This window comes from Pocillopora damicornis, chromosome 1 (assembly GCF_964200805.1).
Source record: "Pocillopora damicornis chromosome 1, jaPocDami1.2, whole genome shotgun sequence".
Taxonomy (NCBI): Eukaryota; Metazoa; Cnidaria; class Anthozoa; order Scleractinia; family Pocilloporidae; genus Pocillopora; species Pocillopora damicornis.
In genome coordinates, this window is record NC_142670.1 from 12,584,350 (window position 1) to 12,609,345 (window position 24,996).

The 24,996-nt window shown below is 37.9% G+C and overlaps 3 protein-coding genes across 3 annotated transcripts in view; 1 reads left to right on the forward strand and 2 right to left on the reverse strand.

The window, feature by feature from the left end:
• The window catches only part of LOC149052052 (adhesion G protein-coupled receptor L4-like), a 204,298-nt gene that overhangs the window by 4,686 nt on the left and 174,616 nt on the right, over nucleotides 1-24,996 (forward strand). The gene's annotated exons all lie outside the window — the stretch shown is intronic.
• Nucleotides 2,797-15,666, reverse strand: LOC149052053 (uncharacterized). Its single transcript, XM_089200247.1, has 3 exons — nucleotides 15,647-15,666; nucleotides 3,095-7,819; nucleotides 2,797-2,993 (listed from the first exon to the last, which is right to left on the reverse strand). The coding sequence occupies exons 1-3, from the start codon at nucleotides 15,664-15,666 to the stop codon at nucleotides 2,957-2,959; spliced, it is 4,782 nt and encodes a 1,593-aa protein (XP_089056373.1). The 3' UTR covers nucleotides 2,797-2,956.
• On the reverse strand, nucleotides 17,685-24,946 carry LOC149052054 (uncharacterized). Its single transcript, XM_089200259.1, has 10 exons — nucleotides 24,882-24,946; nucleotides 24,670-24,807; nucleotides 23,366-24,161; nucleotides 22,958-23,035; nucleotides 22,181-22,272; nucleotides 21,520-21,619; nucleotides 20,009-21,054; nucleotides 18,909-19,046; nucleotides 18,371-18,606; nucleotides 17,685-18,019 (listed from the first exon to the last, which is right to left on the reverse strand). Exons 8-10 carry the CDS (start codon nucleotides 18,950-18,952, stop codon nucleotides 17,685-17,687), a joined length of 615 nt encoding a protein of 204 aa, XP_089056385.1. The 5' UTR covers nucleotides 18,953-19,046; nucleotides 20,009-21,054; nucleotides 21,520-21,619; nucleotides 22,181-22,272; nucleotides 22,958-23,035; nucleotides 23,366-24,161; nucleotides 24,670-24,807; nucleotides 24,882-24,946.

Sequence of the window (24,996 nt, forward strand, 5' to 3'; positions counted from 1 at the left end):
ATATTGTTTGTTTGTTTGTTTTAGTTTTGTTGACTTAAATGTTTCTCCTCTAATGAAAACAACCCTAAATTCTGAACTAGGCTTTATTAAACACGTAAAGTGTGGTAGAGGAGTGAGCAAGGAAGCACACAAGGTACTTTTCAAAATAACAAAAAATTGTTCACAGTTTAAGTTAGGCTAGAAGCCAAGTATATAAAAGGGGGAAAAAAGAGAAAAATAATAAATATTGTGGTTTAAACAGAAGTTTTTTTTCCTGTTACCACAGATAGTTTAAAAAATTATAAAGTAACACGTTGTTGCACGAGACCAAAGGACATGTCATTGACAGACAGTTGTGGGCATTTACCGTAAAAGTGTTTGAGGGAACATATTGTAATGAGCCTGTCTGAGCCGAATGGGCAATGTTAAAATATTAAATAGCGAAGGCAAAGATCAGAATGATTTCGTTCACATGCACGATTTACCCATATTTTGATACAAGTCTTGATTCACATATGGACTAAAAATTTCCAGGAAAAAATGGTCGATTCTTCTCTTGTCTTTTAAAGCTTAGAAAGACCTTGCACGAAGGGTTGACATACGGTAATTGACAATATAAGAAGAGGTCAGAGCGGGCTTGCACGCGGCTCTGAAGCACTTTCATGAAATTATCATTACAGTACTATGTAGTTACTCCTGCGAAGTGTTGTTCGCTGAACTATCTGCCATTTTCGAATCAACCAAAGAAAACTGAGTGTGTTTCAATTTCAGTCTCCCTTGTCTGACAACTTGGTACAGTTAGCGAACTCCAACATCGTGAAGACCTCTGATCTTTCTCGGAAAAAAAAAAATTAGTGGAAGTGGAAAGTGAAGTGGGAGTGAAATACTGGATTGGTGGGACTACCGGCGAAACCGGATTTTATTCAATTTTGTTCGCTAGTTTTTATCCGGGCGAGGATCCTGGTGGCACCCTGGTAGAAATCTCCTCACCAGCATCCCGAGAGACCCCAACACGTATCCCGGCGGGAACTTACGAACATACCGGCCTACACTCCAGAGGGTAATGACATTTAGGAACTCGTCTTAAAATGGCCACTATTTTAACCATTACCCGTAAAAAGTTCTCCTTGTGCAGCCTCTCCTCAGTTTTAATAAAATTTCGGTTTTTTTTTTCTTTTTAGACTATTCCAATTAAGTTTGGATCAAAGGCAATCGTGGAAAAAAATTAGATCCATATATTCTACACTCGAGGAACCACACCGACCTAGGGTACCTCCCATGATGAGAACGCTTTCTATAGACAGATTAAAGCACCATCTCCCAAAGTGAAAGGTAATTTCTTTTTTCTCGCCTCCTCAACGATATATGACAAAACATCACGTCGCTTGACATGTTAAAGAAGCGCGTCGCGTGACATCCTAAGGAACGGCTGCCAATGAAACTAAAAGTTATAAAATCTGAAAAAAAATCGAGGTTTATATCTCATTTAATAACTCTATCCAAGGAAATGGGCAAACCTTGTGCGAATGAGATATAGGTGCGCTCGCTACTTCAAACGACAAGATGTGACAAAACATCCTCTGTCGCATACTGTGGTAAAGAAGAGCGTCACGTGACATCCTAAGAAGCGGCTGCCAATGATCGATATTAGCAGGTATAGAGTCAAAAAATATCGAAGTTTATCTCTCATTCAATAAACCTAAACAAAGAAATGGGCAAAATTTATAAAGCGAATAAGACTTAGGCCCCCTCACTACTTCAAACGACAAGAAATGGCTTATGCAGGTTGATGCAGAAATTTTCTTCCCTTTGTTATTGATTTCCTCTTCCATTCTAACAAAATGCCAAGCGATTTGTTTCATTGTTTGACGTTCAAATAATAGTTTATTGTACTTAGATAGCAAGTAAACAATCTAATCGGAGAAACTAAATAAAATCGTTTGGCTCCAACTTTCGAGCTCGTTCTGAGCTTCCTTCAATGCTTTGTAGGCCAGTAACTAAAATTATAAAATAAAACTTCTCATTTTGCCTTTGGGTGATTGGTTTCAACAATATACTTTAAATGCATCGTTCTGCTTGTAAAAAATAAAATTTATCGCACTCAAAATTAAAGGAGAAATCTCAGAAAATCAACTAATAGTAAGACTAAATCCTGGCCATTACGGCCAAAATCTCTCATTTTAAGTCCAGACAAGCCAAATTCTGATCGGCAGAAACTAACTTTAAGTACCAATGACTGGGTACAAATCCTCGAAAAGTTAAAAGCAATTCCCATATGACATAAACTAAGATAATCGAGCAATCCTACAACTGATTATTTTCCAATTTCCATGGAAATTCTCCACACGCGCACATGACTGTAACAGTTTTACATCGCTCACGAGAAAAAAACCGATTGAGAAAAAGTCTTGATAACTCTTGAAACGCTTTCAAGACGTTTCAACTTCGACGTCAATGCAATGCCCAAATCCGCTTAGTAGGTAATACTTCGATTAAAAAATAACTTTTTACATAATTACTCTTAATAATTTCAAGACATCATATGAAAAAAAAACCAGTAGTTTCAGCAGAACATCAAAGATCAAGGTCTTAGGGGCAGTTCAGGCAAGCAAAAAGTCAACTTTTGAATCAAAGGAAATCCGTTCTCGTGTTAAACTTGACTTTGACGCTCTTCCTGCTTTGGAAAGGTGACTCTTGACAAAGATTTCATAAGTAGCTTACTGGTTTCTGGTCCAAATATCAGCGTTTGCAGGTATCCGAAAACACCCTGGGTTCCAATTGCTCGCTGCCTTAACTGAAAAATAAAAGAGGCTAAGTTTAGGGAGTATAGTTGCGTTGCTATGAAATTTTTCATAGCACATGAAACGATACATTGCACAACAGGATTGTTTTAAAAGAAATTTGCTTTTTTATTACTCCCATGTTTCCTAACAAGAATGTCATCATCGCAAACGTGTCCACTTGATTGTACTGCATCTCAATTTACTGGAGCAAAAACTAAATTCGTAACCCAACTGAAAGGAAAATAATACGCAAGTATCAGTGCTCATACATAAGCTATATTATGATTCAAGGTAACTTTGTATTGAATAGAATGTATAAACTTAATACTTACTTGTTTCGGCTTCTAATATCCTTGAAATCCAGGTTGACATCATCACCAATGAGTACAAATGGTGCCCAGTAAATCGCTTCCTTGAACTTTTCAACTTTTCTCATACACTTCATTGACTGATTGAGAGCTTCACTCGCCTTCTTGCCTTTGGAAAGTGCATCGTAGAAGAAACTCATGAACTCCAGGGTTCCCTCGTCGTCAATCGCCCACAAGGTTACCACAACAGATCTAGCACCAGCAGCCAAAAGTGCACGCGCCATGCCGACCACACCCTCGGCCATGACCTTCCCACGAGCAGTGTGACAGCAGCTAAGTACAACCAGACGTGCTCGCAAGCCAGCTTCTATGACATCTTTCATCGTCAGTAGATAGTCTTTCTCTTGCGGCTGAGGGTTTTCTCTTGTTGTGTTTAGTGCCAGGATAACTTCTCCAGTTTCTATTTTACCGTGCGCTGCTATGTGAACTAAGGCCACTGATGATATTCGTTTTAACACTTCATGTTTTGTTGCCATTTCTCCAGTGAGGGGGGAAACATTTAGGATACGTCCGATCATCTCCACTTCTTTCCTTGCTCCTGGAAGTTGCACCAAAAGTTTTTCCTGATAGATGATATGTTTGAAACATGGGTCGCCGACAAGCAACGCACCAGTCTTCATGTGAAAGTCAGCTGGACAATCGTGAATTAGTTGCAACGTCGTCAGAGAAGGAAGCACACGAATTCTGAATGAATCACTTAGATACGATGAGTTCGACTTCTGCAATGCTGCATAAGGTACTAGGCAAAATGGCCCCTCAGGAACGAATGTTAGCTCGTTGCCTTCGATCAGATCAGCAATAGGGGCAACGATGATGTCATGCAGCTTCTTTAAAGCACTTGAATGGGAGTGCCTCACATCAACTCGGATCACATCATTGGCCACTTCCTCTTCTGTCGGCGAATCACGAGGAAGATTTTCGATTGTAACAGTATCTCTTGCACCGATCTCCTTGAGGGCAGTTTTGTTTAGTAGCTGGATGAAAACTTCCAATTCAGCCTCAAACTTATAATCATTGACGTGCACCTCTCTCATCTGGATATTATCTTCACTGAGGCAAACCCAGAAGTAAACGCATGGTCCATTAATAGCTATGAAAACTGTGCTCAATGTAACCCACCTCAGAGAAATGCGGGATGCGCTGTACGTTAAAGAATGTCCAGGCTGATATTTTGTGGTCATGAGATCTCTCAGAGCTTGAGCACGTCCTTTCTCCGCGACAAGAAGAGCCTTTACAGCTTGACCTCTATTGAGATTTATACGCCACAAACCTTTGTATGCCTTTTGGTACCTATTACGATAAGAAATCTTCCACTGATCGTTGATTTGAAGGCTGGCCCTGATATTATCATACAATTCTACACTCGAGTAATAACAGTCAAAGGCCATCATAAGATTTCCTCGGCACTCAAAATTGCTTCCAAGGGAATAGAGTGAGCACGCCTCTCCGGTCTTATCTCCCACTTCTTTGGATATTTCGAGGTGACGTTGATAATACTCAATAGCTCTTTCAAACTCTCTTTGACCGTGATGGATACTGCCGAGAAGGCAATAACTGGTTCCTTCTGCAACCTTGTCTCCCACTTCTTTTACAATTTCTAGATGACGTTGATGGTACTCGATTGCTGTTTTGAACTGTCGTAAACTTTGATAAGCGATGCCGAGATTGCAATAACTTGCTCCCTCTTCGGCCTTGTCTCCCACTTCTTTAGCAATTTCTAGATCACGTTGATGGCAATCGATTGCTGTTTTGAACTGTCGAAGACCTTGTTGTGCGTTGCCGATATTACCATAACTTCTTCCCTCTCCGGCCTTGTCTCCCACTTCTTTGGCAATTTCTAGATGACGTTGATGGTACTTGATGGCTGTTTTGAACTCTCCTAGACCTTGATAAGCGCAGCCGAGATTGCCATAACTTATACCCTCTCCAGCCTTGTCTCCCACTTCTTTGGCAATTTCTAGATGACGTTGATGGTACTTGATGGCTGTTTTGAACTCTCCTAGACCTTGATAAGCGTTGCCGAGATTACCATAACTTGTACTTTCTCCGGCCTTGTCTTCCACTTCTTTAGCAATTTCTAGATGACGTTGATGGTACTTGATGGCTGTTTTGATTTCTCCTAGACTATAATAAGCGCAGCCGAGATTGCAGTGACTTTTTCCCTCTCCGGCCTTGTCTCCAACTTCCTTAGCAATTTCTAGATGACGTTGGTGGTACTTGATGGCTGTTTTGAACTCTCCTAGACCATGATAAGCGCAGCCGAGATTGCCATAACTTTTTCCCTCTCCAGCTTTGTCTCCCACTTCTTTGGCAATTTCTAGATGACATTGATGGTACTTGATTGCAGTTTTGAACTCTCCTAGACCTTGATAAGCGTTGCCGAGATCGCCATAACTTGCTCCCTCTCCGGCCTTGTCTCCCACTTCTATAGCAATTTCTAGATGACGTTGATGGTACTTGATGGCTGTTTGGAATTCTCCTAGACCTCGATAAGCGCAGCCGAGATTGCCATAACTTGTTCCCTCTCCGGCCTTGTCTCCCACTTCTTTAGCAATTTCTAGATGACGTTGATGGTACTTGATGGCTGTTTTGAACTCTCCTAGACCTTGATAAGCGTTGCCGAGATCACCATAACTTCTTCCCTCTCCGGCCTTGTCTCCCACTTCTTTATCAATTTCTAGATGACAATGATGGTACTTGATGGCTATTTTGAACTCTCCTAGACCTCTATAGGCGTTGCCGAGATTGCCATAACTTGCTCCCTCTCCAGCCTTGTCTCCTACTTCTTTGGCAATTTCCAGATGACGTTGATGGTACTTGATGGCTGTTTTGAACTGTCCTAGACCTTGATAAGCGTTGCCGAGATTGCCATTACTTGCTCCCTCTCCGGCCTTGTCTCCCACTTCTTTAGCAATTTCTAGATGACGTTGATGGTACTTGATGGCTGTTTGGAATTCTCCTAGACCTCTATAAGCGTTGCCGAGATTGCCATAACTTGTTCCCTCTCCGGCCTTGTCTCCTACTTCTTTAGCAATTTCCCGATGACGTTGATGGTACTTGATGGCTGTTTTGAACTCTCCTAGACCTTGATAAGCGTTGCCGAGATTGCCATAACTTGCTCCCTCTCCGGCCTTGTCTCCCACTTCTATAGCAATTTCTAGATGACGTTGATGGTACTTTATTGCTGTTTTGAACCCTCCTAGGCCTCGATAAGCGCAGCGGAGATTGCCATAACCTGTTCCCTCTCCAGCCTTGTCTCCCACCTCTTTAGCAATTTCTAGATGACGTTGATGGTACTTCATTGCTGTTTTGAACTCTCCTAGGCCTCGATAAGCGCAGCCGAGATTGCCATAACTTGTTCCCTCTCCAGTTTTGTCTCCCACTTCTTTAGCAATTTCTAGATGACGTTGATGGTACTTGATGGCTGTTGTGAACTCTCCTAGACCTTGATAAGCGTTGCCGAGATCTCTAAAACGTGTTCCTTCTCCGGCCTTGTTTCCCACTTCTTTAGCAATTTCTAGATGACGTTGATGGTACTTGATGGCTGTTTGGAATTCTCCTAGACCTCTATAAGCGCAGCCGAGATTGCCATAACTTGTTCCCTCTCCGGCCTTGTCTCCCACTTCTTTAGCAATTTCTAGATGACGTTGATGGTACTTGATGGCTGTTTTGAACTCTCCTAGACCTTGATAAGCGTTGCCGAGATCACCATAACTTCTTCCCTCTCCGGCCTTGTCTCCCACTTCTTTATCAATTTCTAGATGACAATGATGGTACTTGATGGCTATTTTGAACTCTCCTAGACCTCTATAGGCGTTGCCGAGATTGCCATAACTTGCTCCCTCTCCAGCCTTGTCTCCTACTTCTTTAGCAATTTCCAGATGACGTTGATGGTACTTGATGGCTGTTTTGAACTGTCCTAGACCTTGATAAGCGTTGCCGAGATTGCCATAACCTGCTCCCTCTCCGGCCTTGTCTCTCAGTTCTTTAGCAATTTCTAGATGACGTTGATGGTACTTGATGGCTGTTTCGAACTGTCCTAGACTTCTATAAGCGTTGCCGAGATTACCATAACTTGTTTCCTCTTCGGCATTGTCTCCCAGTTCTTTAGCAATTTCTAGACGACGTTGATGGTAATTGATGGCTGTTTTGAACTCTCCTAGACCTTGATAAGCGTTGCCTAGATTACCATAACTTGTTCCCTCCCCGGCCTTGTCTCCCACTCCTTTAGCAATGTCTAGATGACGTTGATGGTACTTGATGGCTGTTTTGAAGTCTCCTAGACCTTGATAAGTGTTGCCGAGATTGTCATAACTTGCTCCCTCTCCGGCCTTGTCTCCCACTTCTTTAGCAATTTCTAGATGACGTTGATGGTACTTGATGGCTGTTTGGAACTCTCCTAGACCTTGATAAGCCTTGCCGATATTGCCATAACTTGTTCCCTCTCCGGCCTTGTCTCCCACTTCTTTGGCACTATCTAGACATTGTTGATAGTAGTCAATTGCTGTGTTGAACTGTCCAACATTATAGTAAGACCATCCGAGACTGGCATAAGTATTTGCTTTGACTTTTAGTTCAGCATTCGATTTCCTTATTAATTGTAGGAAACGTTCGTTATCGTTTTTAATCTTAAACTTGTCAAGGGTAGCTAAATCATGAGCGGATTTGCGAAAATGCAAAGGAAATGTGCTCAAAGCTCAAGCTCTGAGAATTAATTAATATGGCCTCTTCTTTTGGGTAAAGTTTCGTGGAATAATCGAAAGAACACTTTAAAGAATATTTTAGCTTCTTGAAACTGCTCAGTGCAGTATAAGAGAACATCGCTTGTATTATGTGTTGAAGAATCTGCCTGGAACTTATTGAATTTTTCTTGAAATACTATTCACATTACATCTCGTATCAAGTTTGAAACATTCGTTAAAGGATACGGCCAATCCCATATGCAACCAACTCCTTGCTTCTTTATACCAGCAAAGTTCGACACAAGCTCTGGCTCCTGAAAATGAGAGAATAATATGTGTTGCGAGGTAATTTATCACTGTTAAGCAATAAACGTATTGATAAAATAGACTTAATTTGACATTTCGCTGGGAACAAAAATTGTGATAATGAAGGAAATTTGAACTTGCGGAACAACTGAAAATGAACAATAAGGAGCTAATGCAAAGCGACTACCAATTAGGCTTCAATTGATCATGATAAAGGTGAATTTATATCGCGCACTCTTCATTTTAATGTGTTGTTATGCGCTTTTCAGCACTTTTCGGGGAAGTTTGCAGTCAGACTGCATTGAACAGTTTACAACTTTTGAAAGGGAATTTTTCAGGCGCCTCCTTGCCGAGTTTTTTAACGTCCCCTGCTAAGAGTTACCGAGAAGATGCAGGAAACGGGGCTTACGGTTTTCCGTCTATATCTGGGACAAGAATATCAAACCATTTGCAGATGTCATAGGTAGGTGGCAGCACATTCTCCTCAGAGTTTTTAAGTCTGAGTGTTGTTCTGGTCTAGGGCCTGAGCCCTCGACCTCCGACACTCTACTACGTGAACTAACCAGGCAGCGGTATTTGAGAGCTTATTGACATCTTCTTATGCTTTTTACCCACATCACAGACATTGACACATCAAATACAATTGACACTTGGGGTGCAGTCACCTGCCACAAACCACACAATCCTCTTTTGACGAGATCAGAGAATAGAGTGTTGGCGGCTTAAGTCTGAAAAACCCACCTTTCTTAATAGCTTTGATTAAAGTGGGTTCCAATTGAACGGCAACCGTCACATCATCCAGACATTCCACGTGGTTTGCTATGAGATTCAGGAAATGAGGTTTAAAAAAATGGTCATCTAATGAAATTGCAGCAACGAGAATCATTTCTTTGCTTAATTTCATCCACTAAAGGGGGATTCATGTATTTGTGCTTTTTTTCTGCCGTTGCTCAACTTCTTTCTTTTCTTGATGCAGATTGTGTATTCCGTGAATGAAAGTGATCCTCGCAGTAATGTGCACTACTTAGGCAGTAGTGAAAATATTGTGTATTGTACATGTATTCCGTTATCTTGTAACGCTGCATGAGAGATTTATATATTTAGAAATAAAAATGTTACCCAAACGGAAATGAGCTGTTGCCCTGTTGCTGTAAAGCTTGGCGTTCAGCCGTTTGTCTTTGCAGTTCACTTGAAGTCCTTCCGTGTAGGAGTTTATCGCGTTATTAGCTTCTCCTTGTCGGTATTCTTTGTTACCCTTCTTCAGACATACTTCCGCTTTCCCTGAAAACACACCATTTTAATGATTTAGTAATGATTTAGTAATGAGTGATACGACCCTGATGCAAACTTTATATATCCAAACGAACTTTTAGGTTAAAGGCGCTTAGGGTTAGGGTTAACATTTTTTATAACAGAGCGACAACAAGGATCTGCACGAAGAAGCCTTTTCAAATAGTATTGTGTCGGTTAGAGTACAAAATTCTCACAACGCACACAAAAAGGAAACAAACGTCCCTATTGGCTGGTCAAAAACATGCCACATTTTATACTTTGATTTGAGCGAGAATATTTGATCCAGTCAACCGATAACTGTGAATGAAAAGCTCAAAATTTATGGGAAAAATGGAGAAAATCAGAGCTAAATAAACTGTAGTGTCACTAAAAAATGTTTTAAAAGTCAAAGACCCGAAGTTATCAAGGAATTTGATTGTACAAAATAATGTTTACGCTGCCGTGCACGGTGCAATTGGAGAAGACAGACTGCAAGAAACTTTCAAAAAAAATGCTCAGCCATCTTTTTTACGCACGGGCATGCGTAAATAAAGATTTTGTTCATAGCGACTGGATAGGACTTATATAGGGCAAGCACGCGCGCTATGTTATAATACTACTTTCTCGCAAAATGCCATTTTGCCTGTTGTGAAAGTCAGGGTTCTACATTTTGTTGACTGGTGGTTTACAGCCGGCGTGGGCCTGGTGTTGACATAACTGTCTAAAGAGGCGTAAAATATTTAGAAGACCAAAAAGGCGATCCGGCTGAAACAAAATGCCTCCTCTTCTCCGTAGAATTCTCAAATTGCGTAAAATTTCTGCCAAACAGGTATTGAAAAATAACGGGCAAACAGGTGTTAGCGTAAATTTTAGTCACATACTTTCCTCTTAGCGGCCTCAAAAAGTTATCTATTGGCACATTTTTCAATACTCGACTTTGAGAGGTCTACGGGTGCCAACAGCTCTCTCTCGCCGAAAATGACTCACACTAAAAAATGACCAAATTTTGAGTATCTTCAAATTCAAAAGGAAAATACTTTTACTTCGTAAATATCATTCATTTTAGATGTAGCTACATCTTTAATCTTTAAAACGCCGTGCGGTGATTTAGGAGGAAGCGATAATAAAACTCAGAAAACTGAGTTTACAAAGCCTAGTGGGCCAAGTTTGACCCATTCTTCTCTAATTTAGGGCTCCTCAAAGAGAAGTCGCGTTCAAATTTGCCGCTTTGTGGCTTATAAATAATTAATGATGTCTACGCAGTCTGCTCCATCGAATCGAGCAGTAAATAATTTTTTTCTTTGGTTTTCATTTTACTGGTAGCAAAGTTTGAAATTTGAAGATCTTTTGCTGCTCCAAAAACTCATTCACAAAACATACACAAATTTTGATGTAAATAGGACAAAAAAACTTCACCGAGACGACTTTCAAACAATCTTACTTCACCTGGTTTGCTTACCTCTTAAAGGGTCATTGTATACATCCACTTCAGCGTCACTTGACGTAACTTGACTTTCCTCTGTTGCTGAAATTACCGAGAAGATATTTCAAGTTTGTTAGTGATCACAACTATGTGCAATTACAACTAGCGTTCTCAATACTGGAGTATTTAGTGCATTCCTTAAAAACCTTTAAGTCGAAGTGATCCGAAAAATTGTGCAGTAGAATTAAGGTATACTTAATTAACAAACAGTACAAAATCACCACAACGAAGTCTCTCCCTGTTGCTTTTTCTTACCTGTGGCTGGAAACTCATTTTTCACCTCCAGTTCTTCTCCCGTTGTTGCGAGGTTGCTTTCTGCCATAGCTAGAAATAAAATTGAATCGATTGTACTACGCTACATTGCTTAAAATCAAAAGAGGAGACTCAAATGAAAGTAACCTAAAGAAAACATTTTATTCTTAATAATAAAGAAAGAATGAGAATCTCAAAGTTTCCTCCGTCACGCTATTGTGATTGCGTGACAGCTCTAGTCAATTTCTGTAGGTTGTGTCATGTTTGTTTTTTCAATTGTTTGTTTGTTTGTTTTCGTAGTCTCATCTGTTGAAACGTCGTTCAAGGCTGTCCCCTATCAAAATTCAAAATGCGTGATTTGCAACAAAGAACCTAGTTGTATCCGGTAGGCTTGGATAAGCATGGATCAAAAATAATGCAATAAAAGACTCTTTCTCTCAATCCTTCATTTCATCGCGTGTGGGGCTGGGAGAATTCGCCAAACTTATTCGAAACCGAAACACCTTCCAGGGTTTGCGTTACAGTCACGAATTCCACTGCGTAAAGAAACACGTTTATCGACCCTGTTCTTCCACAAAGTACATGTGTAAAATGTCCCTCAGAGCTATCGAAAAATTGCTGGACAAAGTCTTTTTCTTTATTAACAGAATTATAAATTCTAATCAATAAACTCCTTCATTAATTTTTTTCTGAAGGAACCAGGAAATTTAGAACAACTGGAAGAGCTGGTCCCTCTGTAGAAGTCCTAAATGTAATAACTGTCCTAAATGTAATAAAGTCCTAATTGTAATAACATTTGGTCCTAAATGTAATAAAGCCCTAAATGTAATAACGTTCGGTCCTAAATGTAATAAGGCTCCTATGCAATCATTTAACTGCGCTAACGTTGAGATGTGAAAGTGACAGCTGTTGCATCAAAGAATCCTCTGACCAGTATTCATGGCATATTGCGGGCTCACTGATATTAATCAGCGTCTCTTTATTTGCTAAAGACGTAGATTGAAAAGCCGTGGCTACAAAACCTTATATTGATACTGATGTGCTTTTGGCAGCAAATTGACGGACGCAAAAGCAATGAGAGCGCTGACCAATAGCTCTCTTTATATCATTGGCTCAGACTCTTAAGTGTAACAGATTTTGATGATATACTTCTGTCATCAGTGCTGAAGTTAACATTTCATGAACATAATTACAAGGAAAAGGAAGTCCACCGACTAATACGTTAGACAAATTCCAGACTCGGAAGTGCATTTTTTGTACTGTCTTCCCTTGCCAGAATTGTATGGGTCTGCATAAATTATATTCATATACGTTATTGACCAAGCGTGAGGTCAAAATAGCTGGATGTTGGCCGAGTTCTTTTTTTTTTGCGTTTTTATTGGACGGACACGAAGTCTCCGTCCATAAAAAAGAAGAAAAAGTACGAGACTAATACCCAGAAATCTTGACCATACAAGCTTGGTCAATAGAGTTTATATTCTCCCGGCTTAATCATTAAAGGATTTATTGTATAGCAAAATATTTCGCTTTGATAAGAATCAAGAATGGCCTGTTTATTTCGAGAGCCGATAGTGAAAGCCAACTGTGCTTGCAGCACAATAAACCCAAGAAGGTCGTTTATTTTTTTCTATGTTTATGCCAACATTGTCCAAAAGTTACGAACTTTGTAAGTTTTCTTGCGTGGGATCAATACGGGGAATCCCGAGCGGGCGAGGGTGGGCCCATCATGCCCGCTCAGGTAGCCAATCAGAACACAGGATTCACTTCATCTTGCCCGCGTGCGCTGCTAGCTTTATGATAAAGTGACTTACAGAGCAAGATGTCTACTGACCAATCATATGTTATCCCATTTCACGATCAAAGGTCTCGACATGTTGCCTTTTTTCCACGCAAGAGTGAAATTGAACCATTGAGCTACAATATTCAACACAAGATGGTCAGTTGATGGTCTAATGAACCATTCATTTTTTTTCCCTTTAGCCCTTTATGACAGGTTCATCAGTTCCCGAACCGAATTATTGGGAAAACATATATTTGATCTCAAGTTTATATTCCATTTTTTTGTCGTCATCCCTTCTCCCCGCCTTGAGGGGAGAAAATGAATAGATAAATAGATGATGAAGAAGAAAGCTCAACAGTTTCCATTTAGTCATATGGTACATGAACTGATTACTGAGGTGGAGTAAAGCCATAGAGGGCTAGAAATGCAATATCCCAGGTCCAAAATTGAATAAATCAGGATAGTCAGTCTTAAAAATGAACCCAAATGCTTCATTAAAATCAATTGACACTAAATAACATTGATGTGCAAAATTTCAGTAACGCTACTGATAATAATAATTTTCTTTTGGATTAACATGTGACACAGCGAAATCATTCAAACTGCTCTAAAATGGTGCATCACTACTAAAGACTTTAACACGAACGATAACATCAACAATAGCATGCTAGTTCATCATCAATTGTAGTCAATGTCTTGTCAAAAAAGTCTTAATGATTACGTACCAATCGATTCCATCTTATTGAGCTTCCAGCCAAGCACTAGCCCACTTTGGGCCGGAAATGATTTTCTTTAACTCGATCAATAGACCACTTTAAGGAGCATACTTCGACTGCTGATATTTCTTATGTCTAGCAAGTAGAAAGACGCTGATTTATATCAGCGAGCCCGTAACGTGACATGTATACTGGTCAGCGGTTTTTTGGTGCAACGGCTGTCACTTTTAGATCTCATTGTGGATGTCCGCCATAACAACAATGCACCGAAGGAGTTAAACGATTGCATTGGAGGCTTATTACATTTAGGACTAGATGTTATTACATTTAGGACTTTACTACATTTAGGACCAAATGTTATTACATTTAGGACTTTATTACATTTAGGAAAGTTATTACATTTAGGACTTCAACACCCTCTCCAAATTATGTTGGGGAAGGATCCGATTTTTCATTTCGAATTCAAAAAAGGCGCTGAATACGAGATTATTTTGAGGGACTGGAGAAGATGGCATTGGAAAGTGTCCTATTCATCAAAACTCTTGTTATCAAGAAACTTCATCTAAAACAGGTTTAGAATTTAGTTTAGAATTTAAAGAAAGCGACAAAACTTTTGAGTTTGTAAAACAAGTTTCGACAGAAACTTGTCATCTTCAGTTGGTTAAACGCGCTGCACAGTAATCAACTGAAGATGACAGAGGTTTCTGTCGAAACATGTTTTACAAACTCAAAAGTTTTGTCGCTTTCTTTAAATTCTTGACCTGCCTGCTAATATCAAGACCCTCGAAAGATATTGATTGAAAATTTGAATCAAATACAATTTTTTTAAATAGAAGCATCGAATACAGAGATCCGCTACACCGAAACTCAGCTCGCCGGAAAACCAATTCAATTTCGGACATTGTAATACAACAATTTCTCCTTACAAGAACTATTTCCTTTAAAAAAAGAATTGAATTCAGCTTCAGGTAAAGAAAAAAAAAACAACAATTGAAAAAAAAAATAAACAGCCCACATGGAAAGTATTATTGTCATGTTAATAAATTCGGTTCTAATGACGACCTTGATACCTTTATATGATGATGTAAATGGTACATTTACAGCGTGCGGTGAAGATGTCACGTTTTGGAAACTGAAAAAAATTCTGATATTTTACTGACAACCATATTACCGTTATTATTACTATATATCGCTAATGTTACGATATCAAAAGAAACGTAGGGATTGTGTATTTTTGTTTCAACCTCGAGCTTTTTTTCAAACTTAGTTTGTTTTCGAGAGATATTTGCTGGTTTTGATATTGACGAGAGCTATAACTTTATACAGCACGTTATCTAGCTTTGTCACATGCTCATCACCCACTTCTGCCACATAATGATCACGCACAGTTAAACCTTTAACTCCCGTGATGTAATCGTTAATTCTCCCCTCTAGCTGCTAGAGTTAGTTAGCTTGGTGTTGTTCAAAGATAACAAATTCTACCTGATGAAACTTTTAGCATTCTGATTACTTGTTTGCTGGATAATGTATTGATATTACACGGATAAGTTGCAAGTTATATCACTTCTAGGAGTTTAAGGTTTAGGGAAATTGCATCGCGTGCAGACTATTAAACCAAATAAGAGAAACCATTGAAATATTTTCACATCTGATAACAATAAACCGGGAAAATTCAACTGAAATTAAATTTGATTGTTGTCAGCCACAAGAAAAACAAGATTGCGATCTTTCATTATAAATAACATGAACTCTACAGCTCTAATCAGTTGCAGAATGAAAATTGATTTGTACCTGTTAAACTGTAATCCTCTGAATCCCTCTATTCTCCAAACGATGTCATTTGTTAATTTTACATGCCTGAAAATATCAAGAATAATATTTTGCTTTACAACAATTTCGATGAAAAAATGAAGGTAACATATTCACGAGTTTGAAAGATCTGACTTCATCTAATGCTCAGTTTCGTGATCAAAGTTTTTGCGCCTGTTTTTTTGTTTGTTTTTTAACTCTTTTTATGGTTATTACCTGTTTACATGTTTCTCCATGGCGATTAAGTAATTCTGTGATTTAAATTTGGCTCGTTTTCTTTTAGTACAACTCGCAATCCGCAAAACCCCTTTTCTCCTCAGAGCAGGACATGTTACACAATGCCATAACTGAATCGATAAGGATGAATTCACATCGTGAGTTATATTGTACCAATGCAATTTCTCTTCAAGTGATCAACTCGATATATCCCTCTTTCAATATGATACACATTTGTTTTTGGTCATCTTCCCATTAGCGTTACAGTTCTCTCAAATTTTCATTTTCCGATTTCACCGTGACAACTTCATAAAGTTTCTAAAAATAAGAACTTTTTTCTTGTAAATAACTCCCGCCGATTCTGCAGTTAATATTTTTGCAGTCAAAAGCGTAGGTGTCCAGTGAAATCACCAGGAGATACAAAGCTAAAGAAATCACATCAATAAAATGTATTCTTTATATATACTTTTTTTCCAATTTTCATGTCTTTCGATTATAATATGCTACATATTTCTTCATTATCTCTCCTCACCTGAAGAGTACTTGCAATAAATTAACTCCAACAACGTTCTTTTTCAAGAAAAATACTTGACTTCTCGTGGTATCTAGAGAAAAGCATATTTAAATCGTTTCGCGTGCTATGAAGAATTGAAGCGAATACCATAAGTACTCTTCTTAAAGAAATATCCGAGGAAGATATTAAAAATATTTTAAATCTATGTACTCCATGTATCTTTGTGTACAGAAACCCTCAGTGTCTCTTACAGGAATTTTATGAATGAATTGTTACTGAACCAACTGTCTTAAAGTTGGAAGAGAAATCTGAGGCCCTAGCTCCTGTCTCTTTGAGCTCCAGAATTGTCTGCTGGGTTTGGATGCAATAAGCGAGACCATAAACAAATGTCTAATAGTTCATACAGACAAGTGACACACTTGATACTGGAATCAGAAACGCTGCAGCTTTGTAAATCCCTCACGGGAAGATAAATAAGCTACCTCAAGGTCTGGTATGTTTATCTAAAAGTCAGCATTGATATCTAATCTGTCGTTTAACCTGATCTAGCGGGTAGGGTTTTTTTTTTTCGGTCGCGATTAAAAATGATTTTTTCCTTTGTCACGAAAGAGCTTAAAATTTATTTCCCGTCATTATGCATTCGACATTGATGATCTTTGCAGTATGCAGGATGATCCTTTATGTATCCATTGTATGTCATGGCTCATTAACGAGAAATATTTAGCTATGTGGGTGAACCTCAGATCGCAAAATCCGATGGTCTAAGATTCGATCCTGCGTTCGTGACGAGCAAACAAGATCAATATTTCTTTCATTCTTTTGTCTCATATTCCGAATTATTACTATTTGTATCTTTAGTCAATAACCGTTTATCTCATTCACTGCATTAGGTCTCTATTAACTTATTCTGTCCTCACTTTAACTCCTGTGAAAATGTGATTTGCCCCACAAGTGTGTAACAAAACGGTGCACTTTGTAACACCAGCGGTATTAAAGAAGCTGATTATGAGCTCACCGAACTCGAAACAGAAAATCGTGTATCATTGTTTATTTCGTGATCCATGATTCTATTTTGTAGCTATGCTGTTTCACTATTTATACGTCAAATTTGAACAGGGCCTCATACTACATTTTTTAACTTTTCATTTTCATTAATCCGGAGTTCCTTTGTCTTTAAGTCCATATTAGAAACCATGGCCAAACTATAGGCTTTGCGCATGCGCCGCGAATCAAAGCGAATCAAAACGGAAAAAAAAACCAAAACAAAAAAACTCGCTCTTGAACTTACAGTACGCACGTGGAACTCGGGTGAGTAAGAGATGTGGGTTATTCACTTATTACATAACGAAAACTAACGAGATCTCATGTGTTACCTAGGTTTTTTTTGCATCACAAAAGAAACACAAACCGAACGCATAGTGAAGGAAATTTCCTTATTAATGATAAGGGCGACTTGTCGGCTTAGAAACTTCACAAATTTTGTTGGAAAAGTTGACCAATTGAGCTGTAATTTACGTCACTAATTCAGTTGATAATAATATATTCACTACAGTGGAAAGTCAGTTTAGTAAGACAGAAGAATGAATGAAGCATCTTTAATAATATCAAAGTCATTCCAAATGTTACAGAAATTTGACAACCTGTCAGAAGGCCATCGATGGTTTTCTTGCTCAGTGACTGAGAAATGTGTTCTTCCAAGGTCTTTTTTCTCCGTGTATCACTGGCATTCATTTCAGTGAACGTAAAACCAAGCTCTTCACAAACAAGCGTTGCTGTTGTGGTTTTACCAACTCCTGGGAAATCGCACAGAAGAGCTGCCTTTAAGGACGACCCATCTTGGTCTTTGTTGAAAAAGAAAGCTGAGCAAAATAAAAATTTTTAAAACAGTGATTCCATTACTAACATACTAACTGCATGTATAAGTGACTGTCGAGTGAAATAAATTCACCAAAGTTCATAAGTTACAGCTGTTTAAAAAAATGTATCTCTGAATGTGGGAATTAGGAAACATGTATTTATGTCATCAGTAAGTTGTACAAATGCACCTGGATGCACACAAGAGAGATTATATTCACTAAGTATAATCACCGCACAATACATGTAGGATGCTCACTGGTGAGGAAATTTAAGGCATACAGCTGAAGTGTGAATTAAATTTACTGTGAAGTTATGCTTTTGTGCTAATTATTGGAGAGGTTTGAAACACCCACCTGTCAGTGCAGGTGATGATGATGGTGTTTGTGTTGTTGGAGATGACATAGATCTTTCACTCAGTTGTAACAAATCCCCTTCAAACTGATCTTTTCTCCAATGGTTCAGCTTTCTCCTTCTTCTTTGTCTTCTTCTGCACACTTGGTGGTTCATAGCTGCTCTTATTGCCTTGTTTTGTTCTGACAAGCTCAAACATACCGTCTCATTTATTTGTGATGTTCCACATTGCCTTAGCCTTAACAAAGAAACCAGTTTACTTGTCCAGTAATGTTTAGCTGTTCAACAAACTTGCAAAAGAAATAATAAATCCCTAACTTGTAATTTTTTCAGTTCTTGTTAGTTTGCTACACAGATTTATGAATCGTCAATTAATTGAGTTAATTTATGCAAATTTGTGACAAGTTTCCCTGGTATTTTCTCAGTAGGCTACAGCCCAGGTTTGTTACAAAAATTTAGGGAAAAAGGTGCAACCTATATTTTGGTGTTCATGTTTTTGTTTTTGTTTTTTCCTTTTTTGATCTGTGTATTACAATGTACCTTAAAAAGTTTATGCTCTCCAGGATCCCGTCCCACAACCACATAACTTGTTTTCTTGCTCACTGATTGGGTAACTTTTCCACCATATCTTTGAATCAAATCAGCGACCTCCTCTCTCTCAATTATTTTCTAAGACTCCTGTAATAACAGATGTCAGTCCATTCAAACAGTTTTCCGCTCCCTAAATATTAAATTATCAAGTGCGTGCATGTTCAAGATATGCACAAGAATAATTAATTCTTCCCTTGAAGACCTGTTAATACTGTCCAAACTAAAAAGTTATAAATGGTGAAAAATGAAAAAAACTCTGTAGATACACTATAAACATTTGGGAGCAACATCAGCATCTCTGCACCTACCCCTCCCCTAACCCAAAAAACCATCAACTGATAGCAAGTAAGGGTTAATGTTGGATTAGGGGAGGGGTAGGTGGGTAGTTTCTCAGACATTGACATTGAACCAACAATATTGCACATCAACTGAGAGTAAAAGAATAAAATATATTTTTTTTTTGTTTAACCCTTTAACTCCCATGAGTGACCAAGACAAAACTTCTCTTACAATATCAACACAATATCTTGCAGACAAGTGATAAGAATAAATACAAATATTGGTCAGGGGATTATTAGTTGATCCAGGACCAAATTCTCCAAACTAACATTACAAGAATTGTATGACAGACAGTAAGGAGAATAACTATTGACATCTCAGAAGTAAAAGGGTTAATCAAAGCATGCATTTTACAATTTTTTTCAATAAACTGTGTCTGCAGATTTTCCAAACCAGCCTTAATTCTAATAATCTTCATTTTCCTTTGTCTTGCATCTCTCATTAAAATTTGAAAGGATGGAAAACAAACCATAAAGAGCTTTGAGAGATAATAATAATTTAACTACCAGAAGAAATTAACATGTAACTTCTCCCAAGAATATCCATACATTATCCAGCAAACAGGTAATGAGAACACTAAAACTCATCAGGCACATGTAGTTGTGTTATAATGATCTAACAAATTCTCATTATTAATTTACAGAAAAATGTGTCGCAGATAGAGGGGAGAATTGACAATCAGATCTTGGACTTTAAAAACCAACATGTACCTCAGGGATTTCCTTTGAACCAAGTGTCCTTGGACCATCTCTTGCCATAAAATGACGGTAGCCAGATTTTTTCTTTTCTAATGAGGGTGGAACTTCAACCACTTCCTCTGATTTTGAAACCTTCGGTGTTCCTTTGATTGGAGTTTCCTTATCAACATCTTTTTTATCCTTTTTGGAGTAACAGTTTTCTTTGGACTTGGTTTTGAGTCTCTAACAGGAGTTTCTGGAACTGTGGCAGCTTTGGCAGCCAGTTTGCAAGCAGGAGTTGTCTTTTTACATGTATATCAAACATTCTAACAGCTAAGAGTTGTCCTCATAAGGCAAGAGTTGTCCCAAATAGGAATGTTGATGGTGAAAGACACTGCTGCTTTGAAAAATGGAGACAAAGTGGCAGCATCATCCTGGATTGTCAAAGTTAAAATCACCAAGAATGTACCTAAAAGTTTTGTCACCACAGTTACTGTTTAGTGGAAATTCTAGGTACAGTAATGGCAGTATTTTGAGTGGTTATAGTATTGAAAGTAATGTTTTGTTGCAAGTATTGTTAGCAACGTGCATCTGTGTAAAACCATCTAATTTCATAGTAGGACAGGTTTACATATAAAAAATGACATGTACCACCAGTTAACAAGTTTGAGTAAGCTTTTGGATCTTATACAAAGCCAAATTTAGTCATAAAATGTTTCTGTTTCATCTTTCAAGTACCTTATTCAAGTGCTTAGAGACACATACCATACATATGCAATCATATCAGATCCAATCAATTCTAGTATCAGGGTAGCACGTTTAAGCATTAATAGTACTGATTAATTTTGGAACAATAAAGGATGGTGATCAAAAGGCTTACAAACCTTTTTCTTCTCAGGGGAAGGCTTTTTAACCTCAGACTTTGATTCTGGGAGGTCTTATTTTCTTTTCTTTGATGGTTGCTCTGTTGTGTAATGGTTGACATTACCATTTTCTCTTCCTTCTTTTTCTCTCCCATTCTTGTACTCTTCTTTTCTATTCACTTTGGAGTCTACATTTTCTTCAGATTCATCAGATCTCTGAGTGAAATGAAAAAAAATTCTTGATGGTTCTACAGGGAATCAAGGTATGATCATTAAGTGGGCTGAGCTCTGGATCAAGCTTAAAATTTGCACTCTCAAGATTGACTAATTTTCTAATTTCTCATAACAATACAAATTCACAGTCAAGCAGCAAGTTAAAGAGAAGAAAGAAAATCATCAGACCAGAAGATGTTTGAATGAACACCATATTCTAAAAGAATCTGATATTGTCATAACACTTGTGTGACAGACAGCAAAGAGAATTGATTTAAATAGCTTAGAGGCAAAAGGACTTATCCCCATGGTGTCATTTTTAAATTTAAAACTAACATGTGATGCATGAATTTTATAAGTTTTCCCTGTTTAATGCATGATGCATGAAGTACTGTTAAAAATACACAGGATGCCTGATTTTTTCTTTAAAAAAAATTGTGGGCAAAACAAGAGTAGTTAGTTAATCACCTGTTTTCTCTTTTGGTAAATGTTTTCCTGGATTCCCTTTCAACTGAAGTAGAACCAAAGAAATCAAGTGCAGAAGTTACTTTTTTCTCTTTAGGTTTGACTGGAATAAAGCAAGAATAACAATCCATGTGTTAAACATTTTAGTTCTAAAACAATGTTGCGTTTAATTCACCCTTGATGGCTGTGTAAACACTGTCTTTATTATTTTGCTGTTGTTTGTTTGTTTTTCATTTTCAACCCTTAACACCTAAAACTCAGTATGCAAATAAATTATTCTCCATACTGTTCTCTATACATTTCCTTGGGTACTGACAAGGAGAATTTGATTAACAAACAAGAGCGTAGTTGGTGATCATTTCCTTTATTCTTGTGACCTTAATGTTTGATTCAAGGATGACATTGTAAGGAGAAATTAGATGCTGGTCACTCTTAGGGGTCAAAGGGTTAAATGTATCAGCATAAGAGCAGTTTCCTATGACAGATCTAACATTCTCAATGCTTGATGGAAGAGAGGAAAGACAAACAAACATACAAACAACATTCACCTGGACAATTTTTAAGAAGCCAGATGCTTCTCCAGAGCAATATCTTACATTCTAAATTAACACCATGGTTTGGTATTGAAATATCAAATATAATAATAGAGTGCGATGCATGTTACCTCTCATTAACTTGCTGGACCTTTTTAGAAGCTGGCTTTTCAGTTTGCTTCAGAGACTTTTTTTAATTTCTAAGGCACAACTTCTTCCTCACCTGTAGAAACCACATCAAAATACAATTAAAGCATCATAATATCAAAATTATATTAAAGGCACAGTAGTCTGATGGTGAGTGTGCTCAACCCTAGATCAAGTGGATGGCTTTGTTTTCTTTGGCAAGCTAATACATAGGCAAGGTTAAAGGCCAGGTGATGTAAAAAAACCTGACTTCATTTACCTCAAGCTCACCTGACACTAAATATTTTCCCTATTCAGCCCTCCCACTCCATTAATAAGGAGAGTCCCCTAAACCCTTTTGTAGAACTCAGTCATGTAAAAATATATTGTCTTTTCATGCATCACGAAAAATATCCAAAATTCTTTCACATTCACATGAATTCAAAAAAAGAGAATTATGCCAAATTCACAAATTAAAAGTTTCACTCTTTCTCGTCTGTTTATAAAACTGTTAATCCTACAAGTTTGGCTCTTTCAAATAACCTGAAATTCATCAGGGAAACAAAATGGTTTGTCAATCACATTTAATTCATATAATTCTTCATTCATGGGTCGCGTTTAAATAAAGAAAAAACTTTTCAGATGGAAATGGAAGGATTATGTCATCTATAAAATTCATGAAAAAAAATTGAAATCATGATTCCCCTGAAAACAAACTCTCCCAATCACCCTTCTCGTAAAAAGTATAGGGTACCCTCAATAATTAGACATAATTTCCTTACCTGAGTCCAAGCTGATTGGTCAATATTCTACTTTTCTTAGCTTTTGAACTCTCCTCCTTCTTTACTGATGTAGCTTTTCTAAAAGAGACATGAATGAAAGAGAACCAGGTTCTGAATACACCTTGATATCAGTATGTATATTCTCCATACTGTTCCCTATGCATTTTCTGAGGCAATTACAAGGAGAATTTTCTAAAATAATCAAGAGCTTTTATAGTTAGTGATCATTTCCTTGACTCTTGATTCAGGGGTGATATTAGGGTCCAAAAGTTTAACCTTTAACTCCTAAGATCTGATTGTTATTTCTCCCCTCTAGCTGCTACACGTCTCCTTCTAAATTAGTCACGAGAGCTTGGCATTAGATCAAGATAGCAGCTTCTGCTTGATAAGTTTAAATATTCTCATTACCTGTTTGCTGAATAATGTGTAGACATCATAAGGAGAGGTTTCATGTTAATCACTTCTGGGAGTTAAATGATTAACTACAGCTGTATGAAAGGGAACAAAATTCAAGAAACAAATCCCATACCTGATTTCTGGAGGAATAGGATCTTCATCAGAATCTAACAGAGATGTACGATTAATTTAGAAATGGGGTCAGGAGATCATTGAGATGTCGTACGTATACATGTAATTATGTGAATCTTTTTACACCCTAATTTATTTATTTAGCTTCGCCTAGTTATCTCAGGCAGGGAGACCACCACAGCTTTAGCCAATTACAGTGGATCCCGCATTAACAATGCTTCTTTATCACTCATCTTTCAAGTTAATCAACAATTTCATTTTCCCTTCAGTCTGAATAAATGAAAATTAACCAGTACTTGTCAAAATTGTGAAATAAGCATTAGTATTACATACTGCAACTGCTCTGCAGACTTAATAAGTTGCAGTTTGAACAAATTTACAGGGAATGGTAATGTCCAAGATATTTCGAACTTGAGTGAAATTTAGGTGGCAGTGTATCACATCATGCTGTTTAGCTGTTTAACCCTTAAACTCCCAGATGTGATTAACATGTAACTTCTCCCAAGACTATACATACAATGTCCAACAAAAGGGTTATGAAAAAAATTTTTATTTTGATCTAAGCACAAATTTCTATAACAAATGTACAGGGAAATGTGTAGCAACTATAGGGGAGAATTAGCAAACAGATCTTAGGAGGTAAAGGATAAATACAAAATTGCTTCATTTTCCAACCCTGTTTAAGATAAAAACAAAAAGGCAAAACATTGTAACTTATCAGCCTCACTCAGCTACCCTGACATACTCTGACAGACCATTGAAAATTATACCTACAAAGTTAGTTAACACACATTACCACACCATTTCTCACATTCCAGTCCAGAAAGATACCTTGGGTTAGATATATGTAGTGGAATGAAACTCTTGGTTAAAACATGTCGTAAAATTATCTATCGTGTGCAAAATTAAAGATTCATGACAAAGGAAATTTTACCATATATAGCAATAAATACCAATTTTAGCGAAATAAGGTGTCCCCCCCCCCCCCCCCCCATCCCCAGGAGAAGATAGATGGGAATGTGAATCGCAGAGTACATAGATACACATGATGATCGATTCAGTCAGACAGGGGCTGTGATATGGGCAGATCTTTGGGCAGATCTTTTCTCCGTCACCTCTGAAGTCGAATTCCCTGATAACACAAATAAATTTCTCTCTCAAATGCTACATAATCCATTTCTTACCTTGCTTTTCGTTCGGCTCTTTCCTACATCATGTTTCGTTAATGACGTCGCAGTAGAATCTTTGCCGCGCTTATTTTCTACTTTCGAAGCGCCTTGTTTCGCTGCTTTTCCAGCAGGGCTAAAGAACGATCGAGTATCCTGTAAAAAATATGTAATTATAATTAAAATACCGGTTAAAAGACTGCAGCTGAGAACTAAAAGGACTCACGAACCATTTTAGTATAGTGACATGTTCACATTACTCTCCTATATTTCTCCGCCATCTTTGAAAACCCCCTATACTTCTGTCAGCGGTCACCAATCTAGCTAGCTTCCAGACTCCTGCTA

Bases quoted from the DNA above. Each gene is read 5' to 3' on its own strand.
- LOC149052054 (XM_089200259.1), bottom strand. From the start codon at position 18,952: ATGTGGTTGTGGGACGGGATCCTGGAGAGCATAAACTTTTTAAG. The intron at 18,607-18,908 runs GTACATTGTAAT...TTCTTTGTTAAG, and splicing joins GAGAGCATAAACTTTTTAAG to GCTAAGGCAATGTGGAACAT. The intron at 18,020-18,370 runs GTGGGTGTTTCA...TATTTTGCTCAG, and splicing joins ATCATCACCTGCACTGACAG to CTTTCTTTTTCAACAAAGAC.
- LOC149052053 (XM_089200247.1), bottom strand. From the start codon at position 15,666: ATGGAGAAACATGTAAACAG. The intron at 7,820-15,646 runs GTAATAACCATA...TTGAGCTTTGAG, and splicing joins ATGGAGAAACATGTAAACAG to CACATTTCCTTTGCATTTTC. The intron at 2,994-3,094 runs GTAAGTATTAAG...TTTTCCTTTCAG, and splicing joins GATATTAGAAGCCGAAACAA to TTGGGTTACGAATTTAGTTT.